The sequence below is a fragment of the Bos indicus genome, chromosome 10 (genome assembly GCF_029378745.1).
Source record: "Bos indicus isolate NIAB-ARS_2022 breed Sahiwal x Tharparkar chromosome 10, NIAB-ARS_B.indTharparkar_mat_pri_1.0, whole genome shotgun sequence".
NCBI classification, from domain to species: Eukaryota; Metazoa; Chordata; class Mammalia; order Artiodactyla; family Bovidae; genus Bos; species Bos indicus.
Window position 1 is genome coordinate 1,592,839 of NC_091769.1, and position 27,801 is coordinate 1,620,639.

Consider the following 27,801-nt stretch of genomic DNA (forward strand, 5'->3'; position numbering starts at 1 on the left):
GCCCGGAGCTCTCGTCCCTTTCTTTTCTTGCCCCTTGACCCCTTTGACAGGCGACTTTTCTCGTCCACAGGGCTGCGGGAGGGGCCGCGGCGCCCCCGCCTTCGGAGGAGCCGGAGCCGCAGGATGCGCGGGGACTCGCCGCCGCCCTCCGCGCCCAGTTCCGCCGGCGCTTCCCCGGCCGCTCCCGGGCGCTGACGCTTTCCCGGGCTTCCCCGCCCTCCTTACCTTCCGTCCGCGCCGCTCCGGACCCCGCCGGTGACTGGTGCTTTCGGCCTCGCCGCGGCGCCGACAGTCCGTTCATGCCTCGCGTTTGAGGGCAGGGGGTGGCTCAGCGGCTGGCTCGCAGCTTTCTCCGCTGGCTGAGGCCCGCCACAGCCGACATGGGCTGTTTCTGCGCGGTTCCGGAAGAATTCTATTGCGAAGTTTTGCTTCTGAATGAATCCAAGTTAACTCTCACCACCCAGCAACAGGGCATCAAGGTAGGCACGGGTCGGGGGCGTGTGCCGGGGGAGGGGCTGCGCAGCCGGGAGAGCTAGGGGGTCCGCGGCTTTGTCCCAGCGCTGTCACCCGGGCGGGGCGGGCGGCGGGGCGTCTCCGCACGGTGGGAAGGCGCGGCAGCTAACCCCCGCGCTCAGGTGCGGGGTGGACGTGTCAGGCCGAGTTAACTTTGAGTCCTTCATAAAAGAGAGTAAGTTTGACGTCTGGCAGGATCGTCCATGCACCAGCTCTCAGCTGCAACCCACCGTCCTGAAACAGACCCAAAACTCGTCCCTACCTCGTTCTCCTCCCAAAGCAGCTAAGGCCCCCAGAGCTCTCAGAGAGGCGCAGAACTGAGTATACAGGCGATCCTCGGCTTTGTTGAACGACTGTTTTTTCCTTGATAGGATTACTGGGAAAGGAAAACAGCTCATTCGTTGAAACGCATGTATTAGGTGGTTGTGATTGTGTCGCCTGTGTTTGTGGTTGGGTAATGTTACGTTTGGCCGGAAAATAATTTCCTTTTCCGAAAGCAACCTGGTTTTAGCCCCATGTTTAAGTAAACATCTCTCCAAACGAGGTAGTAACTTTGTGTCTCTTAGTAGGTCATTAAAATGCAATTACCTCTATTAACCTGAAGAACCCAAACAAAAAGGCTATGGGAGCTTGCAGACATCCACTTCCTTAATTTTGATGGGCTCGTGTTTACGGTTGACAACCTGAAGGAAGCGCCTGCGCGCTGGTTTTTGTCTCGCAGTAAGGTAGCTACCTAGAGATGATCGCAGTCCCGAGTGTTTTGTTGTTTTCTCTTTCTCCTTCAGTTTAAAATCACTTCGGCATTTCAGATACCTCCGCTGCTGAGTCTGAGGAGGGGAGATCGCCCTTCCCCCGCCTCTCTCTCATACAGCAGGCCGTCTGAAAAATAAAGTGAAGGCTGCCGATTGTGTTGTCCTTGTCTTGTCATCTCAGAATTTAATCCTAGTGGCGTAGACTCTGGGCGTTTCCTTGTGTGAGTTAGTTTTTAACATAGCTTAATACACACTAGAGTAACTGTTCTCTGTCAGAAGTTTCAGCTTTGAATCATTCTTGGTGTACAGAATTCTGATTTTACAGCTGTCTTTTTTTTTTTTTTTGGTTAGAGAAAGGAGGTAAAAATGATCAGTTAAAGCCACAAAATAAAGTTAACCCTTTGGGAAATTGTTTTGAATATTGTTTGCCCTGTAATTGTAATAAATAAAAGTCAATCAGATTCTCAGTGTTTCCTTTTAACGTCAATAAAAGACTCTCTGGGCAAGTGTTCATTGTATACTTTTAGCTCTTTATGTTCCAACTCCCATTTCCCGCCCCGCCCCCCCCCCCCCCAACATGAAATCAGGGAAAGAACTTACAAGATGATGTAACATTCTTTGGTGTACTGTTCAAATAAAATAGGCAGCACTCCCCAAAACATCATACATTTTTGATAACATATAGATTCTCTTTGGCTTTGAAACAATTAGAGAAAGATAACTCATGATCTGATACTAAAACAACAAAGCAATCTTTCTGAAGTCCAAAGTCATCTGGTATGTGAGCTTCCTATTTTATCATGAAAGCCCTATTCCTGTCAGCTGTGGAGCTTCTACATTATTCTGTCAAGAGAGCAGCCAGACTTGGGATCAAATGGAATAATATTGTCAAAGAAACATGAATCAAAAATCCTGATCCATAATTATTTTTTATAACCTGATGGTGCTTATCTGGTTTTACAAATAGGTGAGTGATTCAAAGGCATTCACAACTTTATAATGCTGTTATTTTGGATATATGCCATTTAACTAAACAATAATTTAGGCATGCCTTTGTTGAAAGTAATCATTTTGCAGCAGCCATGCCCTCTTTCAATGTCACGAAGCATGCCACAGTTATTTTGATGGCCATATGTGTAACACAGATGTCTGCTGAAGTTAACCACATTATCTGTAGCTACTATGCTACCATAAAATGCATGTGTTAAGCACCTATCTGCTTGTGCCCGCGTGCTCAGCAACTCAGTCGTATCTGAGTCTTTGCAACCCCGTGGACTGTAGCCTACCAGGCTCCTCTGTCTGTGGGATTCTCCAGGCAAGAATACTGGCGTGGTTTGCCATTTCGTTCTCCAATCTGCTAATGGTATGTACTAAATTAAACACACACATATGTGCTTACAAATGATATAATGTATGAACAGCATCTTACATGATATTCAAACACTGAATGAATATTATGTTTGTGTATATTATTGTTTTATACATACTTGGCATTTTCTTTAACTCCTACTTTAGTTTGTAAATGAAATAGTAAACAATTTACTACGAAGTCAATACCCAATAACTACTATTATAGTGTTTTCCTTCCAGAATAGTACTCTTGATAATTTTGATTATCGCTAACTAAAGTTAGCTAAGCATATGACATTTTCCCCTGAAATTGAAATAGAATTTTTTTCAAAAGTATTTTCTAATATTTATTTTGAGATGACCCTTTTTCACATTCTATCTTAGATGAAGACATCTAATCTTGTGTTAAAACTACATATTTTAACCCTTAATGGGAGGAATTTTACTAATTCCTAAACATTTAATAATTTGCTTGCATTACCATTATAATAATGCTTTATAAATTAAAAAGATTAGTTGTAGTAAATTTAAGTAGAAGGCATAGAAATAAGCTTTGTAAAACATTTTTCCCCCCTCTGTACTATTTTGAAAAACACTGTGGATTTGTTTAAACACCAAGTTACTCATTGAAAAGTTAGTTATAAGTGATTTTTTCCTGCAACTCCGATCAAAGTTTTTCCTTGACTTTAGGCAAAAAAATCTACATATTTGTTCCCATGGGAAGCATTTCAGCCTGAAGACAATAGTTAAACGTCTTATATCTTCAGATTCAAGTGAAAGTGAAGTTGCTCAGTCCTGCCTGACTCTGCAACCCCATGGACTGTAGCCTACCAGGCTCCTCCACCCATGGGATTTTCCAGGCAAGAGTCCTGGAGTGGGGTGCCATTTCCTTCTTCAGGGGATCTTCCCGACCCGGGGTTTGAACCCGAGTCTCCTGCATTGCAGGCAGACGCTTTACTGTCTGAGCCACCAGGGAAGCCCCTTGTTAAGATGTGTAGCATTTAAATGGAAAATAGTTTTCTGTTTCAAAAATAATTAGAAAAATAAAACCCGGTGTCATATTCATACTAATAAGAAATAGCTGTTTGCGTTCTTAACTTACTTTAGAGGTAACCTTACCTTGTCAAACAGAAAGTCTTTTGCGTGCAGATTGGAGTTTGAGCCCTATCCAAGATTTAAAAACCCAAGTTTATATAAACTGAATGCTGTTGGTTGTGTGTCTAGCCACACAATAGCTTTTAGCTGTTTGTTCTCTGCTGCTATCTCTGTTGTTTATTTTAGTAGGAATTTCTGCTGTGGTTGGTCTCTTAGTTTTTTGAGCAGTGTTTGTTCAGGAAAACTTTCGTTTTGTCCTTTGTAATTTTCTGTGCTGGGGGAGGTAGAAATCTTTCTTTTTGTTCTCTTGGAAAGCAAAACTTGAATGTGACTCAGACTACTTTTATTACTTGTCATTTGATTAGCAAAAGATTTTTAGGGAAAAAAAAATCATGATGTTTTATGATTTAGTTCACAAAATTGCTGCTGCAAATGTGAACTAGATCAGTATTTTCATTTCAGCAAGATTTTAGTCCTCTGAGTAGTAATGTAATAAATACTGAGGTGCTTGTTTTTCCCTCAGTGTATTTGACTAAATTAATGAAACCAATGTGACAGTAAGATGGAATTTCCTTTAACTTAAAAAAACATGCTTTACTGAGATATACCATCCAATTCACACAGTTAAACCCATCCATTAACTTTTAAATGAAGTTACTTTCTGAATCATCCTGAGGTTCCTGAGGGAATATTATGAATCAGTTTTGATACTTTGATCAGAAACTTCCTAATAAGTTAGAAAAGCAGAACTTGGGGACTTGAATTATATGCATCTGTCTTACTAACAATTGTTTCTTATACTCTATTTAGATTGGTAAATAAAACATCTAAGAAGACTGAGAAAAAGGGAAAAGCAGTAGTTTTTTGCAAATCGTATTATATTTACATATAGCTATATCTTTTAATAGCAACGACATAAGGTACACAGTCAGGGACCTTCTAAACATAGGTTTAAGCAAGTAATTGTACCCCAGCATTTCTGGGGTATAAGCATTTCTGGGTTATAAGCATTTCTGGGGTAATATAAGATTGACTATGGGTCTTGACTGGTTAGTAAGTTACAGGTGACTGGGGTAGTACACCTCTTTCACACTGCGTCTAGGTTTCTAAACCTCAAACGTGGTATCTGTGCCGTAACTGTTTAAGATGAACTACTACATAAATTCTCCCTCAAAAATTTAAAAAAAAAAGATTGAAAGTATTTTTTCCAGCTTTATTGAGGTATAATTGACAAATGAAATTGTAACATGTTTAAGGAGTACAACTTGATGATATAATACCTGTATATATTGTGAAAGGCTTCCCACATCTCACCATTGTTAACACATGCACCTCTTACACCTTTCTTTCTTATTGAAAACACTTGAGATCTACTCTTTCAGCAAATTTCAGTTATATACTATAGCCTTATCCCCTGTAGATACCATGTTACACTTTTAGATCTTTAGACTTAACTGCCCCCTCAATTTTACAAGACTTTTTCCATGAAAAAAAAAAAGATTAAAAATGCCATTTATTATCCATGGTTTTAAAGTGATTTAAAAGCAATTTAATGGGGAAAGCATTGTTTGTTACCTTTAGCAGATAATGACTAGCTATCCTTTTCTAGGGGCTTACACTTTTCTTGGTTGATACTGGATCACACTTTTTGCTGCCCTGTTAATTGTCCTTGAATTCTATAATATTAAGCTTAAACTGACTTTAAGTTAATTTCCAGTAGTCAGTATGGATGTTCGAGTTGGACTATAGAGAAAGCTGAGCGTGGAAGAATTGATGCTTTTGAACCGTGGTGTTGGAGAAGACTCTTGAGAGTCCCTTGGACTGCAAGAAGATCCAACCAGTCCATTCTAAAGGAGATCAATCCTCAATGTTCATTGGAAGGACTGATGTTGAAGCTGAAACTCCAATACTTTGGCCACCTGATGCGAAGAGCTGACGCCTTTGAAAAGACCCTGATGCTGGGAAAGATTGAGGGCAGGAGGAGAAGGGGATGACGGAGAATGAGATGGTTGGATGGCATCACTGACTCAATGGACATGAGTTTGAATAAACTCCAGGAGTTGGTGATGGACAGGGAGGCCTGGTGTGTTGCAGTCCATGGGGTCACCAAGGGTCGGACACGACTGAGCGACTGAACTGAACTTTGAACTAAATTTAAACTGATACACAGCTTTTGTTGTTTTTGAGCATGGGTGGTATCTTAATCTATTCAGGCTGCTATAACAAAACACTACAGACTGGGTGGCTTATAAACAAGAGAAATGTATTTCTCATAGTTCTAGAGGCTGGAGGTCTGAGATCAGGGCTTCCAGCATGGTTGAGTGAGGGCCCTCTTCCAGGTTGAAAACTTGTTATGTCTTCATGTGGCAGAAGGGGCTAGGGAGCTCAGTTGGCCTTTTTTTTTTAAAGGTACTAATCCCAAAGGCCACACCTCCTAAAGACCGTCACTTTGGGGCTTAAGTTTCCAACATATGAATTTCAGGAGGACCCAAACATTTAGACCATAGCAGATGGTGATAAAATTAAATCTAAGTTGCAGGGTCAGAAGTTCAGACTCGACTTTCCATTAGATATATGGACAGTGGTTGTTTATTTTTATTATAAAATGAGTTGGGAAACTCATCTTTTGTTCAGTGGTTCATGTCAGGTTGTATCTTCGTGGGGCCAGATGGTTCTTTGTTGTGGGATGCTGTCTGCTCCATTGTAGGATAATTAGGTGTAATTGTAGCCTCTACCCAGGAGATGCCAGTCACACCGCTTGCCTAAGTTGTAAGAAGGAAAAATACCCCCAGATGTTGCCAAATGTCTGATAGGTGAAATCACCCTCAGGTGAAAACCACTGTCATGGAGGGTAGCAGCTTCCCTTTTTCTTCTGTATTTGGTACCCAACCTTCTACACTGTATGCAGACTAACTTTCAGATGCCTTCTTTTTTCTCTTTTGAAAGAGAGTTATATGCCTCATAGGTTAGTGAAAACAATAGGAAATCTGTATCTGTAACTTGCTTAATATTCTTAGACTAGCGGGCAGTATACTGGATTGATGAAAAGCATGGGCTGTAGCATCAGACCACTAGATTTACATTATTGATTCCACTGATTACTTATTAGATGTGAGGCCTTCAGAAAGTTACTTTTCTTCTCTGAATCTCAATTTCCCCATCTGTAAAATGCAAACAAAATAATACCCACTTCATGAATTCATGGTGCCTTGCATGTGATAAACACTCAGAAATTGTTGGTCTAGATTCTTCCTCCTCCTTTCCTTGTCCTCTTTTCCTTTGAGTGCTTCCTTTCTGTTTGCATATAAAGTCCAACCATCATTGTTTGAGTTAACATTCTACCTGACCTAGACCTTCAGCAGTTCTGTGTACCCAAATGACTTACTCTGTGGGTAGAACTGCTCAGTCTTCCAAACATACCTGACTTTCTTGCGCCTTATGCTTGGGATTGCTGCTGAGTGGTACCCTTTTGCCTTTCCTTAGCCACACACTCATCTGAACTCATCCTTTAAGACTTAAACTGAGCATCCCATCTGTTAGAAAGCCTTTAAGGCAGTTTGCCCTGGCAAAGCTAAGTGCTTGTCTGTGCCTTGCACACATCCTGGTATAGCACTTATCGCACTGCAAGCATCATTTCTAGATGCCTCTCTCTCCCACCGAAGCCTGAGAGCCCTTACCTGTGATCCCCAGCAGCTAGAGCTGTACACGTGTAATAGATGCGTATTCGCTGTAATTTGAATCGGAGAATGAATGGAGTATTACTACTGGAATAGGCCGAACAGGCCATGTTGAAAATCTTGTGGATAATGAGATTCCTTTGCCATTTTATTTTTACTTGAAAAGATCCTAGAATAAAGTGAATCTTCTGTGAAAAATCCTGTTGCCAAGGTACTCTAATTTTTACATTGATAGTGGGTAGAAAATGAGATGGTGCAGTGAACTGAGCACGTGCAGGACACTGAAGATCTAGCTGAGGAGCAGCTATTTCAGAAAACATGAGTTACACCATTTTTGTGTTACAGAACTAACTACTGAATCTTTCCTCTCTCTTTTTTAGCAGTGTAACTTTCCCCTTACAGCTTAAGAGTCTTTTGGAAGAAGGGCCTGTTTCAAGATGGGATAACAGAACCTCACACTTTAGTTGCTTTTCTTCCCTTGTCTCTGATTCTTTAAACCATTGGAGAACAGTGTCAGTTGGTTTCATAGTGTGGATTTACACAATTGGGGACCATTGGTATAATTTTTAATCTTGCTGTACTGCCAATTTTACTGCTAAAGCTGCATAAACCTCATCTGACACTTCTCTGAGGCATAATGGAGAAGACAGCGTCAAAGTTAAATACTGGTTTTTTATGACAAATGATGTTTTTCATTCTGATGCACCATGGATTTTTCTGCAGGCCTGTTATAAACAGGACCAGTCAGATGTCAGATTTGCCATAACCCTTCAGCTTCCCTGGTGGCTCAGGTGGTAAAGTATCTGCCTGCAATGCAGGAGACCAGGGTTCAATCCCTGGGTTGCAAAAATCCCTTAGAGAAGGGAATGGCAACCCACTTCAGTATTCTTGCCTGGAAAATCCCGTGGACAGAGGAGCCTGGCGGACTACAGTCCCTAGGGTCGCGAAGAGTAGGACACAACTGAGCAACTAAGCATGCACGCACTCCACCTTCTTTGGCCGAGCTTTGTCTCTGATATTTTAGCCACACGTAAAGCTCGTCCTTAATGCTCCTGCAGCCTGCTTTGGGTGGTAAGAGTAACTGCCATTTGCTCCTGTGTCACAAGATTTGTTTCTAAGTCTCGTATATTAAATGTAACCAGGCCCCTGTTATCACTCGTTTGGATCTAGACTAGGTGTGTTAAGGTCAGCGACCAGCCAGTTTAGTTTGTGACTCAGAGCCTATAACCACAGTTTGGAGAGTCTGTACCGTTCTCAGAAATGTGGATTGCATTCCTTGCCCTCTGAACCATGTATTTCCTGTTTTATTTTTTTTCTTTTTTAAAGTGAGATGGTCACTTTTCCTTAGTGCCGCCTATTGTTAATCCATTTCTCTGTAACTGAACACTCTTGCTGAGTCCCCAGAGGCTGAGATGGCTCTTGCAAGTAATTCACTGAAGTCAAGAGGGGGCCTGGCAGTGGTTTCCAAATGGGTGAGAAATTTGTTTTCAAGGATACTGATGTGCCAAGTGGAGATGAATGCAGGCCAGGAGACCTGAAAGGTGCTGAGCGCTAGACCCTATGAACAGTGACTGAAAGGTCAGATGTCAGAGGAGGAATGAGCCAAACGAGGCTCATTTCAGCTCCCGGAGGTTGCTGAAAGAGTACCTTGTCTTTTGGACTCTGTGGGAGAGGGAGAGGGTGGGATGATTTGGGAGAATGGCATTGAAATATGTATAATATCATATATGAAACGAGTTGCCAGTCCAGGTTCGATGCACGATACTGGATGCTTGGGGCTGGTGCACTGGGACGACCCAGAGGGATGGTATGGGGAGGGCGGAGGGAGGAGGGTTCAGGATGGAGAACACATGTATACCTGTGGCGGATTCATTTTGATATATGGCAAAACTAATACAATATTGTAAAGTTAAATAAAATTAAAAAAAAATCTTATAAAAAAAAAACCTTGTTTAGAATACATCTTTGCGTACGAACAGTGATGTGAGTTGGGGGTCAAGCTCCTGAGCTAGCCCATGGAGACTGTGAGTTTTTTTTTTTTTTATTTAAAGAAAATCCCCCCCCCACCCCGCGCCCCCCAAAAAATGTAACATGTGGCTGTGCTGGGTCTTCGTTGTGGCACTCAGGATCTTTAGTTGCTGCATGTGGGATCTAGTTCGCTGACTGAGGATGGAACCTGGGCCCCTGCCTTGCGAGTGCAGTCTTAGCCACTGGACCACCAGAGAAGTCCCCCTGTTTGAGTTTTTAAACACTCGGGTGCCACCTTGCCCTTCGTTTAGAGCTGTGTTTGAGAAGCAATCTTGGAGCCTCTCCTGCCTTGTCACTTGTCAAAATTGGTTTTTATCCACCATTCTCACTGCTCCCACTTTGTACGGGAACCATCCTACTAACTGGGGTGCTGTGTGGTCATTTTTGGTCTCCCCGCTTCCCCTACCCTGCCCTGTGTTTAAATCCTGAAACAACTGATCTTGTGATGGACCACAGGACTCTTCTTTCCTCATCTGTGAGCTGTAGGGTGGGAAAACTGCCTCATGGAATGACCACAAATTTGAGAAAAGAATTTTAGGCACATAGCCTAAAAGGTGCTCGTGTTGGCAGGTGAGTTCTTTACCACTAGCATCACCTGGGAAGCCCCCTAAAATGATAGCTGTCATTATGTATGATCTATGATTTGCCTCTCCCGCCCCAAATTCCACTTTAGGATATCTTACCCCGCAATCCAGCCCAAAGTGGTGCTAGATCTCTGAGAGGCATGGATGGGTTGGTTGTTAGAAGTAGGGAAACAGTGGTTCAATATCCATAGATACCAGTGATTTTTCAGATCTCTGTATTTTTACTCACATTGCCTCAGCTACCACTGGGATGCTGAAACTTTGCATTTGTACCCCTAGTGAGATTTCCTGCCTCTTATCTGGCTTGAGTTTCTGACTGCCTGCTGGAGGTCACAGTAGATGTCTCAGCCCTTCCTTTCCCTCCAGACTCTGTCTTCTGGCGCTGCCTAGTTTGGTGAATGAGACTGCACTTGGTCTTGATCAGTTAAGATGCTTTGATTCTTGGTTACAGAGATTTCATTGCAGATTCTTTTAACATGAGATTTGTTTGCTCAGATCAGGTTCCCAGTTTCTCTTCATCTCTTCTGTGCCCTGTCATACTGGGAATCAGGGTCATATGCAGGTGGTAGCAGATGGGTAAATGGTTCTAGAGATGATACTTGTACGTGCCACTATGTGAGATGGGAGTGGAGGCAGGCTCTGTTGTAGGAGGGAAGACTCCTTCTCCCAAAGTTCACCAGCAGACTTGCCCTTGTGTCTTTTAGCAAAGAGTCTTGTGGCCATTCTTGAACCACAGTGGTGATGGGGTCACCTTCAGGGTGACAGGCCCTGCTTGGGGCTGGGTAGGGGTGGAATTCTTTCCTAAGGGAAAGGGGAAGGGGTTCAGGCAGGAGGGAAGGTGGTCAGGATTGTCAGGATTCTGGCACCTGGGCTCTCCTTAAATTTCCACATCCTTCCAGACATTGGAATTCTACCACTTCAGTATGTTCCAGGTTCGACTCTTCTCCCCTCCTCTGATGCCTTCTGCCCTGGTCTAGATTGCTGTCAGTTCTCAGCTGGACAGCTGCTGTAGCTTCTCAATCTCTTTGGCTTAGTTTATATTCCTGAGCATGAGGGCTGCACCCCGGCCCTTCATGATGGGACCCCACGTCTATCTGACCTTACTCCCACCACCTGCCATATCCTTGTTGTGGATTCTGGCCAAGCCAAGCTACTTTCTAGTCTGAATTCTCTACCTTCCCTTTCATCCTGGTCTTTTTCTGCTTGGAAAGCCTCATCCCACCTCCTCTTGAGTGAAGTCCCCGTTCTCATCAAGCAGGGTTCTGCTCAGGTGCCACTTTCTCTGAAGGCTCTCTCCTAATCTGAATTAAGCCTGCATTTCATTGCAGGAGTTTCTGTACGTTCCTGCCCACCTCACCCTGGGAGCAATATCAGAAGATGATGAGGGCGTGAGTCTTGGTCATAGATAACTCTTGCTTCAGGTCTCGCTTCCATGTGTTAGTACTGTAACCACGGCCAAGTCACTACCCTCAGAGTCAGCTTCCAGTTCTAAAAAATGAGGATCAAATTCTCCACCTTATCCTGAGTACTGTGCATAACCCTTAGCCCCATGCTGAATGAGTGGGAGCTGTTGTGATAGACATAGAAAGCCTTGAGGGAGGGGACTATATCTCTTTTATGGGATCCCCAGGTCAAGCTGAGTTCCTGAGGAATCAATGAATGATTGTGGACTGGCTGAATTAATCTGAATAAGGAAAGGTACTTCCAGATTGATAGAAGCAATGAATCTGAGAAGGAATGACATCTTTTCACCTTGATACTTTCTAGGTTCCCTGGGTACACGTGTCCCTGCTTGACTTCTAATTTCTTATTTAATTTTTAAAAACAGTTTTATGGAGATGTATATCACATACCTTATAATTTACCCATTTAAGGTGTGTAATTCAGTGGTTTTTCATGTATTTACAGAGTTGTGCAACCTTCATCAAAATGAATTTTAGAACATTTCATCACTCCGAAAGAACTCTTATTAGCAGTCACATCTCCTTTCCTCCCGGCCCTCCTACCAGCTCCAGCTAGGCAACCACTCATCTTTCTGTCTCTGTAGATTTGCATATTCTGGACATTCCTTATAAATGGATTCATATAATATGTGGTCTTTTGTGCCTGGCTTTCTTCACCTTGCATTCACTTATAATGTATGTATCAGTATTTCATGCCGTATTATTGCTGAATAATAGTCCATTGCATAGATATGCCATATTTGTCCATTCATCAGTGATGGATTTTGGCTATTACAAATAATTTTGCTATGAAGATTCATGTACAAGTCTTTATGTGAACATAATGTTTTAGTTTCTCTTGCATATATGCCTAAGAGTGAAATTGCTGGATCGCACAGAGTTGGACACGACTGAAGCGACTTAGCAGCAGCAGCAGCAGCAGCAGCGATTAATAGTTTGAGGAACTTGCAAACTGTTTTCCGCAGTAGCTGCACCATTTTACATTCCCACCAGCAGCGTCTGAAAGTGAAAGTGGTAGTTGCTCAGTCGTGTGTGACTCTGTGACCCTCTGGACTGTAGCTCACCAGGCTTTTCTGTCCATGGGATTCTCCAGGCGAGAATCCTTGGGTTTCCTTCCCTTTTCCTGGGGATCTTCCTGAGCCAGAGATCGAACCAGATCTCCTGTATCGCAGGCAGATCTTTACCATCTGAGCCACAGGGAAGCCCAGCAATGTCTACAGGGTCCAATTTGCCCCATGTTCTCACCAACACTTGCTTTAATCTTTTTGATTATTACTAACCTTTTGGATGTGAAATGGTGTCTCATTGTCATTTTGATTTGCATTTTCCTGAAAATTAGTGATGTGAGCATCTTTTCATATGTTTGTTGGCCATTTGTATATCTTCTTTGGAGAAGTATCTTTAGTTTGTCAATTAAAAATGCTGAGTTATTTTTCTTTTTATGTTAAGTGTTTGCTGTGTGTGTTTAGTACGTTGTTGCTCAGTTGTCCAGTCGTGTCCAGCTCTTCTTGACCCCATGGCAAGTTTGTTTTTTTTTCTGTCAGATACTTGATTTGGAAATGTTTTCTCCTATTCTGTGGGATCTAAAAATTTTTTCTTGACAATGTTCTTTCATATACAAAAGTTTTAAATTTTGATGAGTCCTATTATCTTTCCTTTTGTTTCCTGTGTTTTGGGGGTCATATTTGAGTGACCATTACTTACTCAAATGTTATGAAGATTTACTTCTGGTTTTTTTTTTCTAGGAGTTTTATGGCTTCAACTCTTACACTTAGGGCTATGATCTTTTCTTCATTCTTTTGCATGTGGATATCCAGTTGTCCTAGCTCATTTGTTGAAAAAAGTAATTTTTTTAGTTATCAAAAATCAATTGACAATAAATTAAAGGTTAATTTCTGGACTCCCAATTCTATTCCCTTGACATACCTATCTATACCTCTTATTTATTTTTACTAATTCCTTGGTAGGATAGATGTGTATAATTCAGCAGAGAAAGCACTCCCAGTTAAAACAAATTTGACATTTAATATTTTGAGCAAAATTTCCTGTAAACTTCCTGGTGGCAGTAAAATATTGTATATTTTATCCACTCTTAAATCCACAGGAGCTTAGAAGAATGGCAGGCACGTGGTGGTGCTCAGTAAATATTTGTCATATTTGAAGAAGGATTGATAGGAGGATTGTTTTAGTCATGCTGTTGTTGCTTTTGTAACTTGAAACCTTGGTTGTTGACTATTTAGATTTCCAAAATCTTTTCTGCATAAGCTTTGAATGTTGCTGTTCATGTTGTGTGAAGGATTTGCCTTTGGTTCTTCCAGACTCTTTCTGTAAATTACTTGATGGAGGGCTGGAGAAGAGTATTAGCATATGTTTTATGAATAACTTTGTCAGTCTTGGTAGTTAAGGGTGTAGTGTGTTAGGAAAGTTAAGGTCATTTAACTAGGTATGTGGATTTCATCTATTACCTTGCAACACACTGAGAAATTGCTAGATATTGGTCCTGAGCAGTGGAACGTGCAGTGCTCTCCCCCTGGGAAAGTGATGTAGATGGCTGGAAGATCATCATTTCTGAACACCCATACCCTCTCCCATCCTCATGGCTTTCTTTCAGCCTTGAACTTCCAGGATTCCTAGTGTGATTGCAGGTTAAAACCTGGAGAGCAACTGTGGCTTCATGGAACTGGACTAACATCCCCTATGGCTGAGGAAGTGGTAGCACATCTTAGTGGTACTGAAACTGGCGTAATATCACACCATAGGGGATGTTAGTCCAGTTCCATGAAGCCACAGTTGCTCTCTAGGTTTTAACCCGAAATCACACTAGGAATCCTGCTTATTTAACTTGTATGCAGAGTACATCATGAGAAAAGCTGGGCTGGATGAAGCACAAGGTGGAATCAGGATTGCAGGGAGAGACACCATCCTTATGGCAGAAAGCAAAGAAGAACTAAAGAGCCTCTTGATGAAAGTGAAAGAGGAGAGTGAAAAAGTTGGCTTAAAACTCAACACTCAGAAAACGAAGATCATGGCATCTGGTCCCATCACTTCGTGACAAATAGATGGGGAGACAGTGGAAACAGTGAGAGACTTTATTTTTGGGGGCTCCAAAATCACTGCAGATGGTGACTGCAGCCATAAAATTAAAAGATGCTTACTCCTTGGAAGGAAAGCTATGACTAACCTAGACAGCATATTAAATAGCAGAGACATTACTTTGCCAACAAAGGTCCATCTAGTCAAAGCTATGGTTTTTCCAGTAGCCATGTATAGATGTGAGAGTTGGACTGTGAAGAAAGCCCAGTGCTGAATAATTGATGCTTTTGAACTGTGGTGTTGGAGAAGACTCTTGAGAGTCCCTTGGACTGCAAGGATATCCAACCAGTCCATCCTAATGGAATCAGTCCTGAATGTAAATTGGAAGGACTGATGCTGAAGCTGAAACTCCAATACTTTGGCCACCTGATGTGAAGAACTGACTCATTGGAAAAGACCCTGATGCTGGGAAAGATTGAAGGAGAGAGGAGAAGGGGACGACAGAGGATGAGATGGTTGGGTGGCATCACTGACTCAATGGACATGAGTTTGAGTAATCTCCGGTAGTTGGTGATGGACAGGGAGGCCTTGCGTGCTGCAGTCCATGGAGTCACAAAGAGTCAGACACAACTGAGCGACTGAACTGAACTGATTCAAACACTTCACAAATCCCAGTAGATATGCAGGCTACAGGCAGTTTCCTCTGTGAAGAAAATCTCAAGTGTCTAGAATCTAGATAATGCCACAGCTGTGGGTGACAAAATCTTTCACACAAACTGGTTGCTACGTGTTATTGCTTTTTCTGCCAGTCACTCATTCTTTTGCCCGGTAGTTCACATCTGGTTCTCTGCCCCAAACCTGACTGTGGTCGTATGTCCTCAGATAATGCAGCCCTGCGATGCCTGCCCCCAAGTGCAGCAGACAAGCAGGGGAGGATGTGGGAGAGATGGCATGCATTACAACAGACTGACTTTCACTTACCCTAGGAAGGCAGACTAGGCACAGGCATTTCAAGTCATCTAATGCAGCCCTCCCATTGGACAGCTGAGGGGACAGGGACCCAGTGAGGGGCAGTGATTTGCCAGAGCCCAGTCCGTGGTCCTGGAGCCCTGTCTTTGGTTTCCCGTCTGCTGATTTCTCAGTGCTCACGCGCCCTCAGTTTCTTTGCAGTCTGCAAGGAACAGCTGGGAGCTGATTATGGGGGAAGAGGTCAGAACTGATTGAAAATCCTTTAGGTTTGCTGCCAATCTCGCCTCCTCTCATGCTGCCAACCCTTCCTGTTTCCTCCCTCTCCTCCTTAAATCAGGTCCTTCTAGGCCCGCATCTGCCTTGAGTGCCTTCTGCAGTCTCGGCATTTGGATTTGTGCAACTCTTTCTGGGTAGATTATATGAGGGAGAGACTCTTTTGTCTCAAATAATCTTTTTTTTTTTCCCCTCCCAATTTGGGAGTTTGCTTATGTGGAATTTCTTTTCAGAATGATACTAACTGCATTGCATTTTATTTGTTTTAACTTTCTGAAAGATGCTTGTTTATTTAAAAGGCTTAGAATAATGTATAGTTATGGTCATTGTTTTAGAGCTCGTATCACTCAGAGTTTTTCCTTGGTTTCTGTTTTGTAAAGTCTTTACCTTGAATTCTTACAGCTCTATTCTGGTATCTCTCCAGGAAAGAAAATTAAAAACTGATTAGTGACCCTTCTTATTGCCTGAGGGAGGGTGCAAGAGAGGAAAGCAAAAAGGTAAAATTGCTCTTTCGTTGAAAGGTTTCAGATGGGCCAGTCATCAGGAGGCTAATAGATCTTCCCCCCGATAACGATTATTTCATGCATCTGCTGCTGTTTACAAGGGCACTCTGAGGTTGTGCAAATTTTCCAGAATTCCTCAGGGAACCGGCTTCTTTTTCTTTCAGACAGTGTTTTTACATAATGTTCTGGGGTAGTTATTTGAAGATAAATAGGTTTTGAGTGTGAGGGTGTATGGTGGTCTGGACCAGTGCTGTGTGTCTGTAATTTTAAGTATGGATTTGTGAACTCACTTTTATAAGAATTTATTCAGAGCTTGTGTACCCAGTAGCACTTAGGATTTCTGGTAGGGATGATGAAATCGAGGGAAGACTCTAGCCTTTTTTTCCTTCAAACAAAAGTATGGGTACATTTAATTCTATCAAATGCATAAAATAGTAATTACACAGCCACAAGTCTTTTGTTCAATAATGATTTGATTCATAAGCATTTGAATGAAATTTACATAATTTTACATCCATACTGTTGAATTTTTAAATGTAAGTAAAAAAGCCCCCCGAATAATCAATTCTTATATTTCCTATTTATCCCTCTATGTATCCACACTTTAAAAAGTTACAAACTGAACATTATACAGAACGAGTAAATCATGTTTAAAAACCCGAGTTTTTAAAATTGTTGTACCCCAATATGATTCAGAAAAGTCCCCATGCTGACAAGTGCGGTCCTAGGTGGCAAACTGGAGGAGGGGATGAAAGAGACAGAAGCAAGTTTTCTGTCTTAATATTTTACTAACCCTCTCAGTTAAAAATGGTAATGTCATGAGACATGACAGTTTAGGTTTAATATGAGTAATAGAGTTTGCTTTATAGTTAAGAGAAGTTTAAAGAGTTAAAAGAAATTTAAGTTTTAGGTGGAAAGACAAATATTTACTTATAAAGACAACATTCAATACAATTCATAAATAAGTACTGGGTTATATAGTGGAGATTTTAAGAGGTACAGACATCCTTATAAGAAATGATGTTTCTTACATACTGAGGTGGATCGGTTAATCAGGAAAGGTATTTTAGAAGAAGTGAATATAGATTCACCTTCAGGTGGGGCTAGATGTGTTTGAAGGTTCAAAATCTTTCAGATTCTAGCAAGGTAGTATGGTATATAAATGATCCATTATGCAATATCCCTGGCCAGGTTTAGGGTGATACCTCTTAAAACAAGCACAGTAATATTTGCACAACTCATCATTTGAATATTCACAATAAGTGGGGGTAAATAGAGACTTCAAGTTGCCTTCTTCCAGATTTTGACTCTGTATTAGTTAACTATTATCTATTTATCTTTCATCTTGACTGACTCTTTGCAACACCATGGACTGCAGCCTGCCAGGTTTCTCTGTCCATTGACTTTTCTAGGCAAGAATACTGCCATTTCCTTCTTCAGGGAATCTTCCTGACCCAGGGATCAAACCCGTGTCTCCTGAATCTCCAGCACTGGCAGGTGGATTCTTACCACTGGCACCACCTGGAAAGCCCCAGGTGTGTATCTATTCAGTTCAGTTCAGTCGCTCAGTCATGTCCGACTCTTTGCGACCCCATGAATCGCAGCATGCCAGGCCTCCCTGTCCATCACCACCTCCCGGAGTTCACTCAGACTCATGTCCATCGAGTCAGTGATGCCATCCAGCCATCTCATCCTCTGTCGTCCCCTTCTCCTCCTGCCCCCAATCCCTCCCAGCATCAGAGTCTTTTCCAATGAGTCAACTCTTCGCATGAGGTGGCCAAAGTACTGGAGTTTCAGCTTTAGCATCACTCCTTCCAAAGAAATCCCAGGGCTGATCTCCTTCAGAATGGACTGGTTGGATGTCCTTGCAGTCCAAGGGACTCTCAAGAGTCTTCTCCAACATCACAGTTCAAAAGCATCAATTCTTCGGCACTCAGCCTTCTTCACAGTCCAACTCTGACATCCATACATGACCACTGGAAAAACCATAGCCTTGACTAGACGAACCTTTGTTGGCAAAGTAATGTCTCTGCTTTTCAATATGCTATCTAGGTTGGTCATAACTTTCCCTCCAAGGAGTAAGTGTCTTTTAATTTCACGGCTGCAGTCACCATCTGCAGTGATTTTGGAGCCCCAAAAAATAAAGTCTGACACTGTTTCCACTGTTTCCCCATCTATTTCCCATGAAGTGATGGGACTGGATGCCATGATCTTTGTTTTCTGAATGTTGAGCTTTAAGCCAACTTTTTCAGTCTCCACTTTCACTTTCATCAAGAGGCTTTGGAGTTCCTCTTCACTTTCTGCCATAAGGGTGGTGTCATCTGCATATCTGAGGTTATTGATATTTCTCCTGGCAATCTTGATTCCAGCTTGTGTTTCTTCCAGTCCAGCGTTACTCATGATGTATTCTGCATAGAAGTTAAATAAGCAGGGTGACAATATACAGCCTTGACGTACTCCTTTTCCTATTTGGAACCAGTCTGTTGTTCCATGTCAAGTTCTAACTGTTGTTTCCTGACCTGCATATAGGTTTCTCAAGAGGCAGATCAGGTGGTCTGGTATTCCCATCTCTTTCAGAATTTTCCACAGTTTATTGTGATCCACACAGTCAAAGGCTTTGGCATAGTCAATAAAGCAGAAATAGATGCTTTTCTGGAACTCTTTTGCTTTTTCCATGATCCAGCGGATGTTGGCAATTTGATCTCTGGTTCCTCTGCCTTTTCTAAAACCAGCTTGAACAACTGGAAGTTCACGGTTCACATATTGCTGAAGCCTGGCTTGGAGAATTTTGAGCATTACTTTACTAGCGTGTGAGATGAGTGCAATTGTGCGGTAGTTTGAGCATTCTTTGGCTTTGCCTTTCTTTGGGATTGGAATGAAAACTGACCTTTTCCAGTCCTGTGGCCACTGCTGAGTTTTCCAAATGTGCTGGCATATTGAGTGCAGCACTTTCACAGCATCATCTTTTAGGATTTGAAAGAGCTCAACTGGAATTCCATCACCTCCACTAGCTTGGTTCGTAGTGATGCTTTCTAAGGCCCACTTGACTTCACATTCCAGGATGTCTGGCTCTAGGTAAGTGATCATACCATCGTGATTATCTGGGTCGTGTATCTATTGCTGTGTGCCAAATTACATCCAAAACTTAGCAGCTTGGAAGAACGAACACTATCCTGTACAGATTCTCTGGGTCCAGAATCCAGGAGCAGCTTCAGTGGATGATTCTGGTTCAGGTTTTTCTGAGGCTGCACTCAACCTGTGTCTGAGGCATCAGTCAAAGGGAAGCAGATGGTGGGACTACTTCTAAGCCTGCTCACGGGCTTGTTGGTAGGCTGTGGTTCCTCACCACGTGAGCCTGAGTGTCCCCACAACATGGTAGCTGGCTTGCTCCAAAGCAAGTAATCTTAGACAGAAAAACCAAGATGGAAGCCCTAGTTGTATATAACATCTGTTATTGTGTTTATGTGGTATTTTGTTGGTCATACTAGCCAATCTTGGAGTTAGAGGGGACTGTATAAGAGTGTGAATACTGGGAGGCAGAGATCACTAGGACACATCTGGAAGATGGACTGCCATAGTTACCAAGTGAGTTTTGGCATCAAACTTTAGATAAAGTTCTCAGTTTTTGTATCTTTTTGGGTTCTGAATTCCTATAGACTCTGGCCTCCTCAAAGTGATGATTTGTAAGGATGAACCGTGGCTCTGAAGGCAGTCTAGGACTGCAGGATAGCATAAACATAAAGAAATGACTTTGGTGGAGGAATACGAAGCGTGTCTAGGGAATACATAGACTCATGGTCTGCTCTGTGCCAGGCACTGTACCTGAAATGGGGACTAAAAAGGTGAATTAGATGGTGCTAGTGGTAAAGAACCCACCTGCCAATGCAGAGGACATAAGAGACGTGGGTTCCATCTCTGGGTCGGGAAGATCCCATGGAGGAGGGCATGGCAGCCCACTCCAGTATTCTTGCCTGGGAATTCCACGGACTGAGGAGCATGGGGAGGCTACAGTCCATGGTGTCGCAAAGAGTCGGACACGACTAAAGTGACTTAGCAGGCAAGCAGACAGGCAGATACATTATTAACCATCTGTAGCTAGAATTTTGATTTGAGAAAATCTAGAGTTTTGCTTTGAAGATACCTGTATTGTCTACAGTGAGAAAGACAGCATAGTTAGAAACCTGACATAGTGAGAGAATATAGACTCAGAAAATCTGCATTTTTCTGCCAGCTCCTTCATTTCCTATCTTGCAGAAGTCAATATTGTGGAGTGTTAGTTTTTTCTTTCCATTTGTGAAATTAAATCGCTGGTTATGTTATTCCATCAATATCAAAGTATTGTGAGGCTCAGTTGTTGTTGTTCAGTTGCTCAGTTGTGGCCGACTCTTTGCGACGCTATGGACTGCAGCACACCAGGCTTCCCTGTCTTTCACTCTCTCCTTGAGTTTGCTCAAACTCATGTCCATTGCGTCAGTGATGCCATTCCACCATCTCCTCTGTTGCCCCTTCTCCTCTTGCCCTCACTCTTCCCCAGCATTGGGTCTTTTCTAGTGAGTTGGGCTCTTTGCATCAGGTGGCCAAAGTATTGGAGCTTCAGCTTCAGCATCAGTCCTTCCAATGAATATTCAGGACTGATTTCCTTTAGAATTGACTGGTTTGATCTCCTTGCCATCCAAGGACTCTCAAGAGTCTTCTTCAACACCACAGTTCAAAAGCATCAATTCTTTGTCACTCAGCCTTCTTTATAGTCCAACTCTCACATTCATACATGACTACTGGAAAAATCATAGCTTTGACCATATGGACCTTTGTTGGCAAAGTGATGTCACTGTCTCTGCTTTTTAATACACTGTCTAGGTTCATCGTAGCTTTTTTCCCAAGGAGCAAGCATCTTTTAATTTCGTGGCTGTAGTCACTGTCTACAGTGGTTTTGGAGCCCAAGAAAATAAAATCTGCCACTGTTTCCACTCTTTCCCCACCTATTTGCCATGAAGTGATGGGACCAGGTGCCATGATCTTAGTTTTTTGAGTGTTGAGCTCTAAGCTAGCTTTTCCCCTCTCCTCTTTGACCTTCATTAAGAGGCTCTTTAGTTCTTCTTTGCTTTCTGCCATAAGGATGGTGTCATTTGCATATCTGAGATTATTGATATTTCTCCCAGCAGTCTTGATTCCAGCTTGTGATTCATCCAGCCTGGCATTTCACATGATGTACCCTGCATGTAAGTTAAATAAACAGGGTAACAATATACAGCCTTGACATACTCCTTTCCCAATTTGGAGCCAGTCCATTGTTCCATGTCCAGTTCTGTTGTTTGTCGACTTGCATACAAGTTTCTCAGGAGGCAGGTAAGGTGGTCTGGTATTCCCATCTCTTGAAGAATTTTCCAGTTTGTTGTGATCCACATAGTCAAAGGCTTTGGCATAGTTAATGAAGCAGAAGTAGAGGTTTTCCTGGAGTTCCTTGTGAGGCTCAAAGGAAGATAATGGCTGAAAAAAATCTTGCAAAGTTTTAAGGTGCTCTGGAGTGTTGATTATTATTGTATTGTGGTTCTGGCATTTATTAACTAATGACCTTTGGCCTCAGTCTCATCACCAGTGAAATGAGGGTGATAATACTGTCTACTTCATATTTGCTCTGGTGTTTGAATGAAATAAAACATGTAAGAACTGAGAATAGTGTCTGGCACATGATAACATGAGAAATAACAAATAAATATTAACTATTATAATTATGTCAGTATAGTACTTACATAGTATATAGTACACTATAGTACTTATACTAAGTATAGTACAGTATAGTACTAAGCCTTATATTGATTAAAAGAAAAATTAAATGATGATTTAGAATGTCCTTAGAAAGTTTGAAACCATGAGACAAATTACAGTTTTCCTTTAAATGCTTTTTTATTATTTTGCATTTGCTGTCTAGAAAACTGATTTATTGGGTTGGACAGAGATTACTTTGAAAACAACTGCCAGCTTCCTTCCTCCTCCTCTTCCTCTCTTTGTCTCTTTTTTTTTTATGTTGACCTTCATGTACAGCTTTTCACATTTTGAAGGTCATAGCTGAAAATAAATCTCTTTGCTTTTCCGGTAACCCAGTAGTCAGATTACTTGTCCAAGCAGAAAGAACTAACTAAGTTCAATTTAGAGCTTAGTTCACGTGATGAAGATGTGTTTCAAAAATGAAGCTTAGATATGGAAGCCTGGAAGAATTTACTCATTAAAATTCCTTGTTGGATTAAATTATGAGTCAAAAATGAGGACTTGCAATTTTGTTGATTTCTGTGATGAAGACAGTTTGTTATGATTTAGTCTTTGTAAGAATCTGAATAGCCTTCTTTTGAGGATCATGAGAACTTCCACAAATCATTATTTTCTAGAATCTTTGTCTGGCAAACTCTGAAGAACTTTCCCTTAGAATGCCTTATGCCATCGCATGCACCCAGGGAGAGTGAGCCGTGACAGTGTCATGGAAACGTCAGTATTGACGCTGGCATTTTAGTGACCCCCCAAACAACAGCTATAAAGGAAACCAGACCCCAGGCTGACAGCAGATCAATCGCTTTATGTCACAAATTTCCTTTGAATGGTAGTGAAAAACCTTGGGCTTTTTTTGTGTTTTCAGGTTAAAAATTCTTGAGATTTCCCCGTTTGAAAATGCTGAACCATATGTGGGTGTATGCTTGTGTGCACACACAAGTGTGCTTGTGCCAGAGAAAGAAAGATAAATGACCTAGTGTTTACCATTTTAATATTTGGGTAGTTGTGTTTAAGAATAAATGTATGTAAAGGACAGACTTGTTGCCAAGGGAGAGGGGGTATTGGGAAGGATATATTGGGAGTTTGGGGTTAGCATATGCAAGCTATTATATATAGAATTGATAAACTAAACGGTCCTATGTATAGCACAGGGAGCTATATTGAATATTCTTAATAAACCATAAATAAAAGAATATGAAAAAGAATATATATGTATAACTGAATCACTTTGATGTACAGCAGAAACTAACACAACATTGTAAATCAGCTATACTTCATTAAAGTAAATTAAAAAAGAGTAAGTGTATGACTTATTGCTCTCTAGAAAAATCATTTTTCTTATTTTTAAATGTTTTTGAAAGATGATCAGTATGTTCTGAAACAACATTTTCTTTAATATGAGAATCGTGGCTACTGAAAACAGGTATCATATTCATCAGGATGTACATTGCTATACTTAAAAAAACCATTATTTTGAAGAATTTCATTGTGAATTGATTCTTGCTCTAAAATGCTTCTCATTTAGTATAATTGGAAAGTTGAAAATGACATAGAGGGTTTTTCCCCCAAGGGAAGGGTGATTTTATGTGTCAGCTTGGTTACGGATCACTGGGTCCTCCTTGTGCTTTTCCACTTGCTTAAGTCAGTGCTGAGTTGAGCAAAGCCAAGTTCCTGACAGGCTGCTGTGGTTTCAGCACATGCCTCCCTCTGTTTTGGCTTTACCATTAGTATATGTGTCCACCTTTGTCCTCAAACAGTTAGACAATTTTGTGGTTTCTGCCCGAGGTTGTGGTAGCAAAGTGACAACAAAATGTACCATTTCCCCCTACATTTAACAAACTCTGCTGCTCTGAGTAGAATCCATGGCTTATTAGACATGCCAAGTCGCTAGCTTTCTAAGTATGTTCAACTGAAAATGATGAACAAAATGACATAGACTGGCATGTTTTGAGTCTTGCTGCATGCTTTTATCGGAGTTTGGCTCTCATTTGTTGGCCAGTCTCTTCATGGAAGATTCATTGAAACCACTTTGGTCAATTTGATTGCCATTTTCTTGTGTTAGGATGTTAGATTCCTCTTGCAGGAAGAAAAAGGAGTAAGAGCTAGTAAGAACTCAAATAGTTAGAAATATCTGTAATTTTTATACAAATTACTAATAGATTTTGCACTTCCTCAGAAATTAAAACTTTGGGGCTGAGAACAAATCATATACAGACCACAAGTATGCTTGCTATTACATGAACCCATATTTCTGGTTGTGTCAGTGCATGTAAGGGTAGTTTTTTTAAAAAAAAAGTTTTCAAAATTAATGAGACAACCTTGATTGAGAAATAGTTTCCTTACACAGGAACTTTTAGTTCTTAACTGAGTGAAGGATGAAGAAAGGATTCTGCAGACCCTGGGTAGTGAACATGTTAATTGCATATTTGACACAGGCATTTGACCATAAGTATAAATAGCCGAGTTTCCTTCTAGCTCTCAAAGTCTGATGTGTTGTGTTGAAGGTGGCTTTGGTGACAGGTGCAAATTTTCATTTCTAGCAGTTGTGTCTGTGGTTTATCTAGTCTGGAGCTATAATCACCTTTTCATTGCCCAGGCTTCACATATTACTACGGCTTGTTCAGTTCACTGCATATAGTAGACAGGGCTCAGGAAAATCAATGTGATTTCTTGTTTTCAGCAACTTGAATGATTTGGTGGGGAAAGGAGAGTGAAACTCTGTTTTTTCTCAGACTCATGAGCATTTTGGACTTTTGGTTACTTCATTTTAGTGGCGGTGGGGGGTGGGGGTGCAGGTAGGGAGTGGCAGAGGGTTATTATTTTCTTCTTTAAGGCTACTTCATAGATTAAGCCCATATGCCATTAAAAGTTGGCCATAAGAAAAAGTGAGCCAGTCCATGTATAACATCAGTCGATGTTATACGTAGTGAACTTGAGTAAATGTTACCTTTTCCTTCTCTTTGACACTAGTCAGCCTGTTGTGGGGAATACAGAATGGAGTATGATATTGAAGTGTGAGACCTGAGGGGTCTCATGGAGAAGTGTCTTGAATATGACTTTTAAGGATAAGTGGGCTATAGATACCCAGAAAGTGAGGGGTCGCCCTGTGGAACTCCTAGGACAGTGAGGAGGCTTGCTGAACCTGGAGGCAAAGGGGAAAACGCTTTAGGTTTATTTTTAAAGAGCATTCTTAAAAGACAGTGAAATAATTAATCTTAAATACTCTGCATTCTAAGGCTTAAGGGTCATGAAGATGTTAGGAGTCAAGTCTATTTGTTTCTCATACATGCAGCCTGTCTCTGCCTTGGGGCCTCAGCTCCTGCTGTTCTTTCTGCCGAGAATGCTTTTCCCTAGAAATCTGCCTGGCTTAACCTCACCCCTTCAAGTCTCTGCTCAGGTGTCTCCCCTCTGAGACCTTCCTTGAGCCCTCTGCGTACACTTTCACTAAGCCCCTTCAGCTTTATTTCTCTTCACCATATCTACCGCCTTCTAACATAGTGGATAATTTACTTGATGATTTTGCTTGTTGCCTGTCTTCTCCACTAGAACATGTGCTTCATGAGGCCAGGAGTTTTTTTTAAGGATTTGTCCACTGAGATCTCCTCAGCATTGACTACAGCATCTGGCATGTAGTGGGGTCACAGTAAATACTTATTGAATAAACATTTCTTTTTATATGGGCTAAACTCATTTTGTTGCTGGCTCTAATGATGATGTATTGTGATCCCCCCCCCCCCCCCCCACCTTTTAAGGATAGGCTCTCAATAGCTTCTTCCTTTCGGAAAACACCCTGACAGTAAGGGGAAAAGGTCTCCAAGGTACTGGATGAGCCACTGAGAAGCCTGTGTTTTAAAGACAATGTACATTTTACTCAGAGCCATGAACTTAAATCAGCAGTCTGATTTTATGAAGTTACATAACTTAATTGTAATTTTTGCCTCTGTAGCAAAGATAGGCCTACTGGGATGACCATACATGCAAGAAAGAAAACCCAGTTCTAAAAATGACCTGTCACACCTACTCACACCTGAGCCACAGGTGTTTATTGTGGGGCTGTTTATTGTAAACGCTGATAGACCTTCCCTCCCATTAAACTCCTGAGTACAGAAATTGGGCAGTCCTAGGAAAAAGTAAGCAGAGAAGGCAATAGCACCCCACTCCAGTACTCTTGCCTGGAAAATCCTATGGATGGAGGAGCCTGGTTGGCTGCCATCTGTGGGGTCACACAGAGTCGGACATGACTGAAATGACTTAGCAGCAGCAGGAAGAAGTAAGAAAAGGCTATTTTTTATAAAAAAGATTCCTCCATGTCTTCCCACATTGGGGAAAAAAGTTAAATTTTTTTCTTATTAAATAATCATCCCTGTAGGGTGACTGGGTTGGACTAAATCATCACTAAAGCCACTTTCCATCTTGAAAGCTGTATGATCCTGCTCTGTCTAAATATTCTACTCTGGCCGGTTTAATACACCACTGTATGAACTTGCTGTGTGCATTCCTTAGCTTAGTGACTTAGTTTATGATTGTCTGAGTACTCTAGAAGGGGGATTTCTGGATCCAAATGCTTGGAGATTTTTGAGGTTCTTGTTTTAGGGCCAAATATTTTTTACATAGGCTGCACTTTAGGATAATGGCTAATGCTTAAGTTATTGAGTTAGCATAGCTGTGATCTGTCCTGGATCTGCCCTTGCCAGCCATGTGCTGACTTGACTTGGTCCCTTGCCCTTCATTTCTTTCTACCTTTTCTTACAGGGTAGCGATGAAAATTAGCTGAGAGTGCACTCTGGCTGCTATTATTATCACGATTATTTTATTTTGTACTTCTAGAGTTTCATGAACATAGAATATTAGCATATAAAATATCCTTGTCAATTTGATAAGGAAAATGTGGAGTTTTTATATTTTTTGATTACTTTTGAGTGCTTTTTTTCATGTTCATGATTATTTACATTTTTTTTTTTTAATGTTTCAAACTACTTCATTTCGGTAATGATTTCTTTTAATAAGTTTAAATCCATATTGTACTCACACTCACTTTACATGTACCTGGTGTCCTTAAGATCACCAAACATAGCACAAAGAATGCACAGGTGGTTTTTGAGATACCATATGGATTTTTAAAACATATGTGTGTATAATATGTGAGGATTATTCTGTTTTGGTAAAAAATTGTTTTTAGATCAAGTCTATCAATGCTTTATTAAATAAATACATACATTTTTAATTTTAAAAGAAAATATCTTGCCAGTGGCTTGGGGAGTGAACCATTTTGGAATTTGGGCTCATAGTCCCATTCATGCACGCAACAGGTACAGCACTGGCAAATATTCTGACTACAGCCTCATCAGAGAACATGAGCCAGAACCACCCAGCCTATTATAAATGCCAATTCAAATCTGTCCCCATACAGGGAGATAACTTTGAATGGAATCAGTTTCTCCTATTAGGAAATTTGAGTTTTGCTTTTTAAATTCTCGTACTTTTGTCCCCGCCCCCCACTCTTGTGCTCTGAACCTCTTGCTGAGGCCCTGACATTTGTTGTTTTTCATGTCCAAAGGTTCTTCTGAAATGAGAAGTTACTTTAGTATAAGTTCACAGCTCATTAAATTAATTTAAGAAGCAACTTCGTCAGAGGTCCACAAACCAATAATTTACTCTTAAGTGTGTGTTTATGTCTGAGAATTCATAGCAGGGGGCTAAAAGGGAGAGTAATAAGCCTGGCAGCTCCCTGCTCAGCTTGCTCACCAGACCCCTCACCAGAAATGTTTCCACAGTGTTGCTGTTTTCTGGGATCCCAT

The 27,801-nt window shown here is 41.4% G+C and overlaps 1 protein-coding gene across 2 annotated transcripts in view; it reads left to right on the forward strand.

The window, feature by feature from the left end:
• Positions 1-271: 271 nt before the first annotated feature.
• Positions 272-27,801, forward strand: part of EPB41L4A (erythrocyte membrane protein band 4.1 like 4A) — a 292,774-nt gene continuing 265,244 nt past the window's right edge. The window contains exon 1 of one of the 2 annotated variants that reach the window (XM_019968015.2): positions 272-479. In XM_019968015.2, the coding sequence (XP_019823574.2) occupies positions 381-479 (99 nt within the window). In that variant the 5' untranslated portion in view covers positions 272-380. The remainder of the gene's footprint in view (positions 480-27,801) is intronic. The other variant, XM_070796629.1, reaches the window with a different exon arrangement.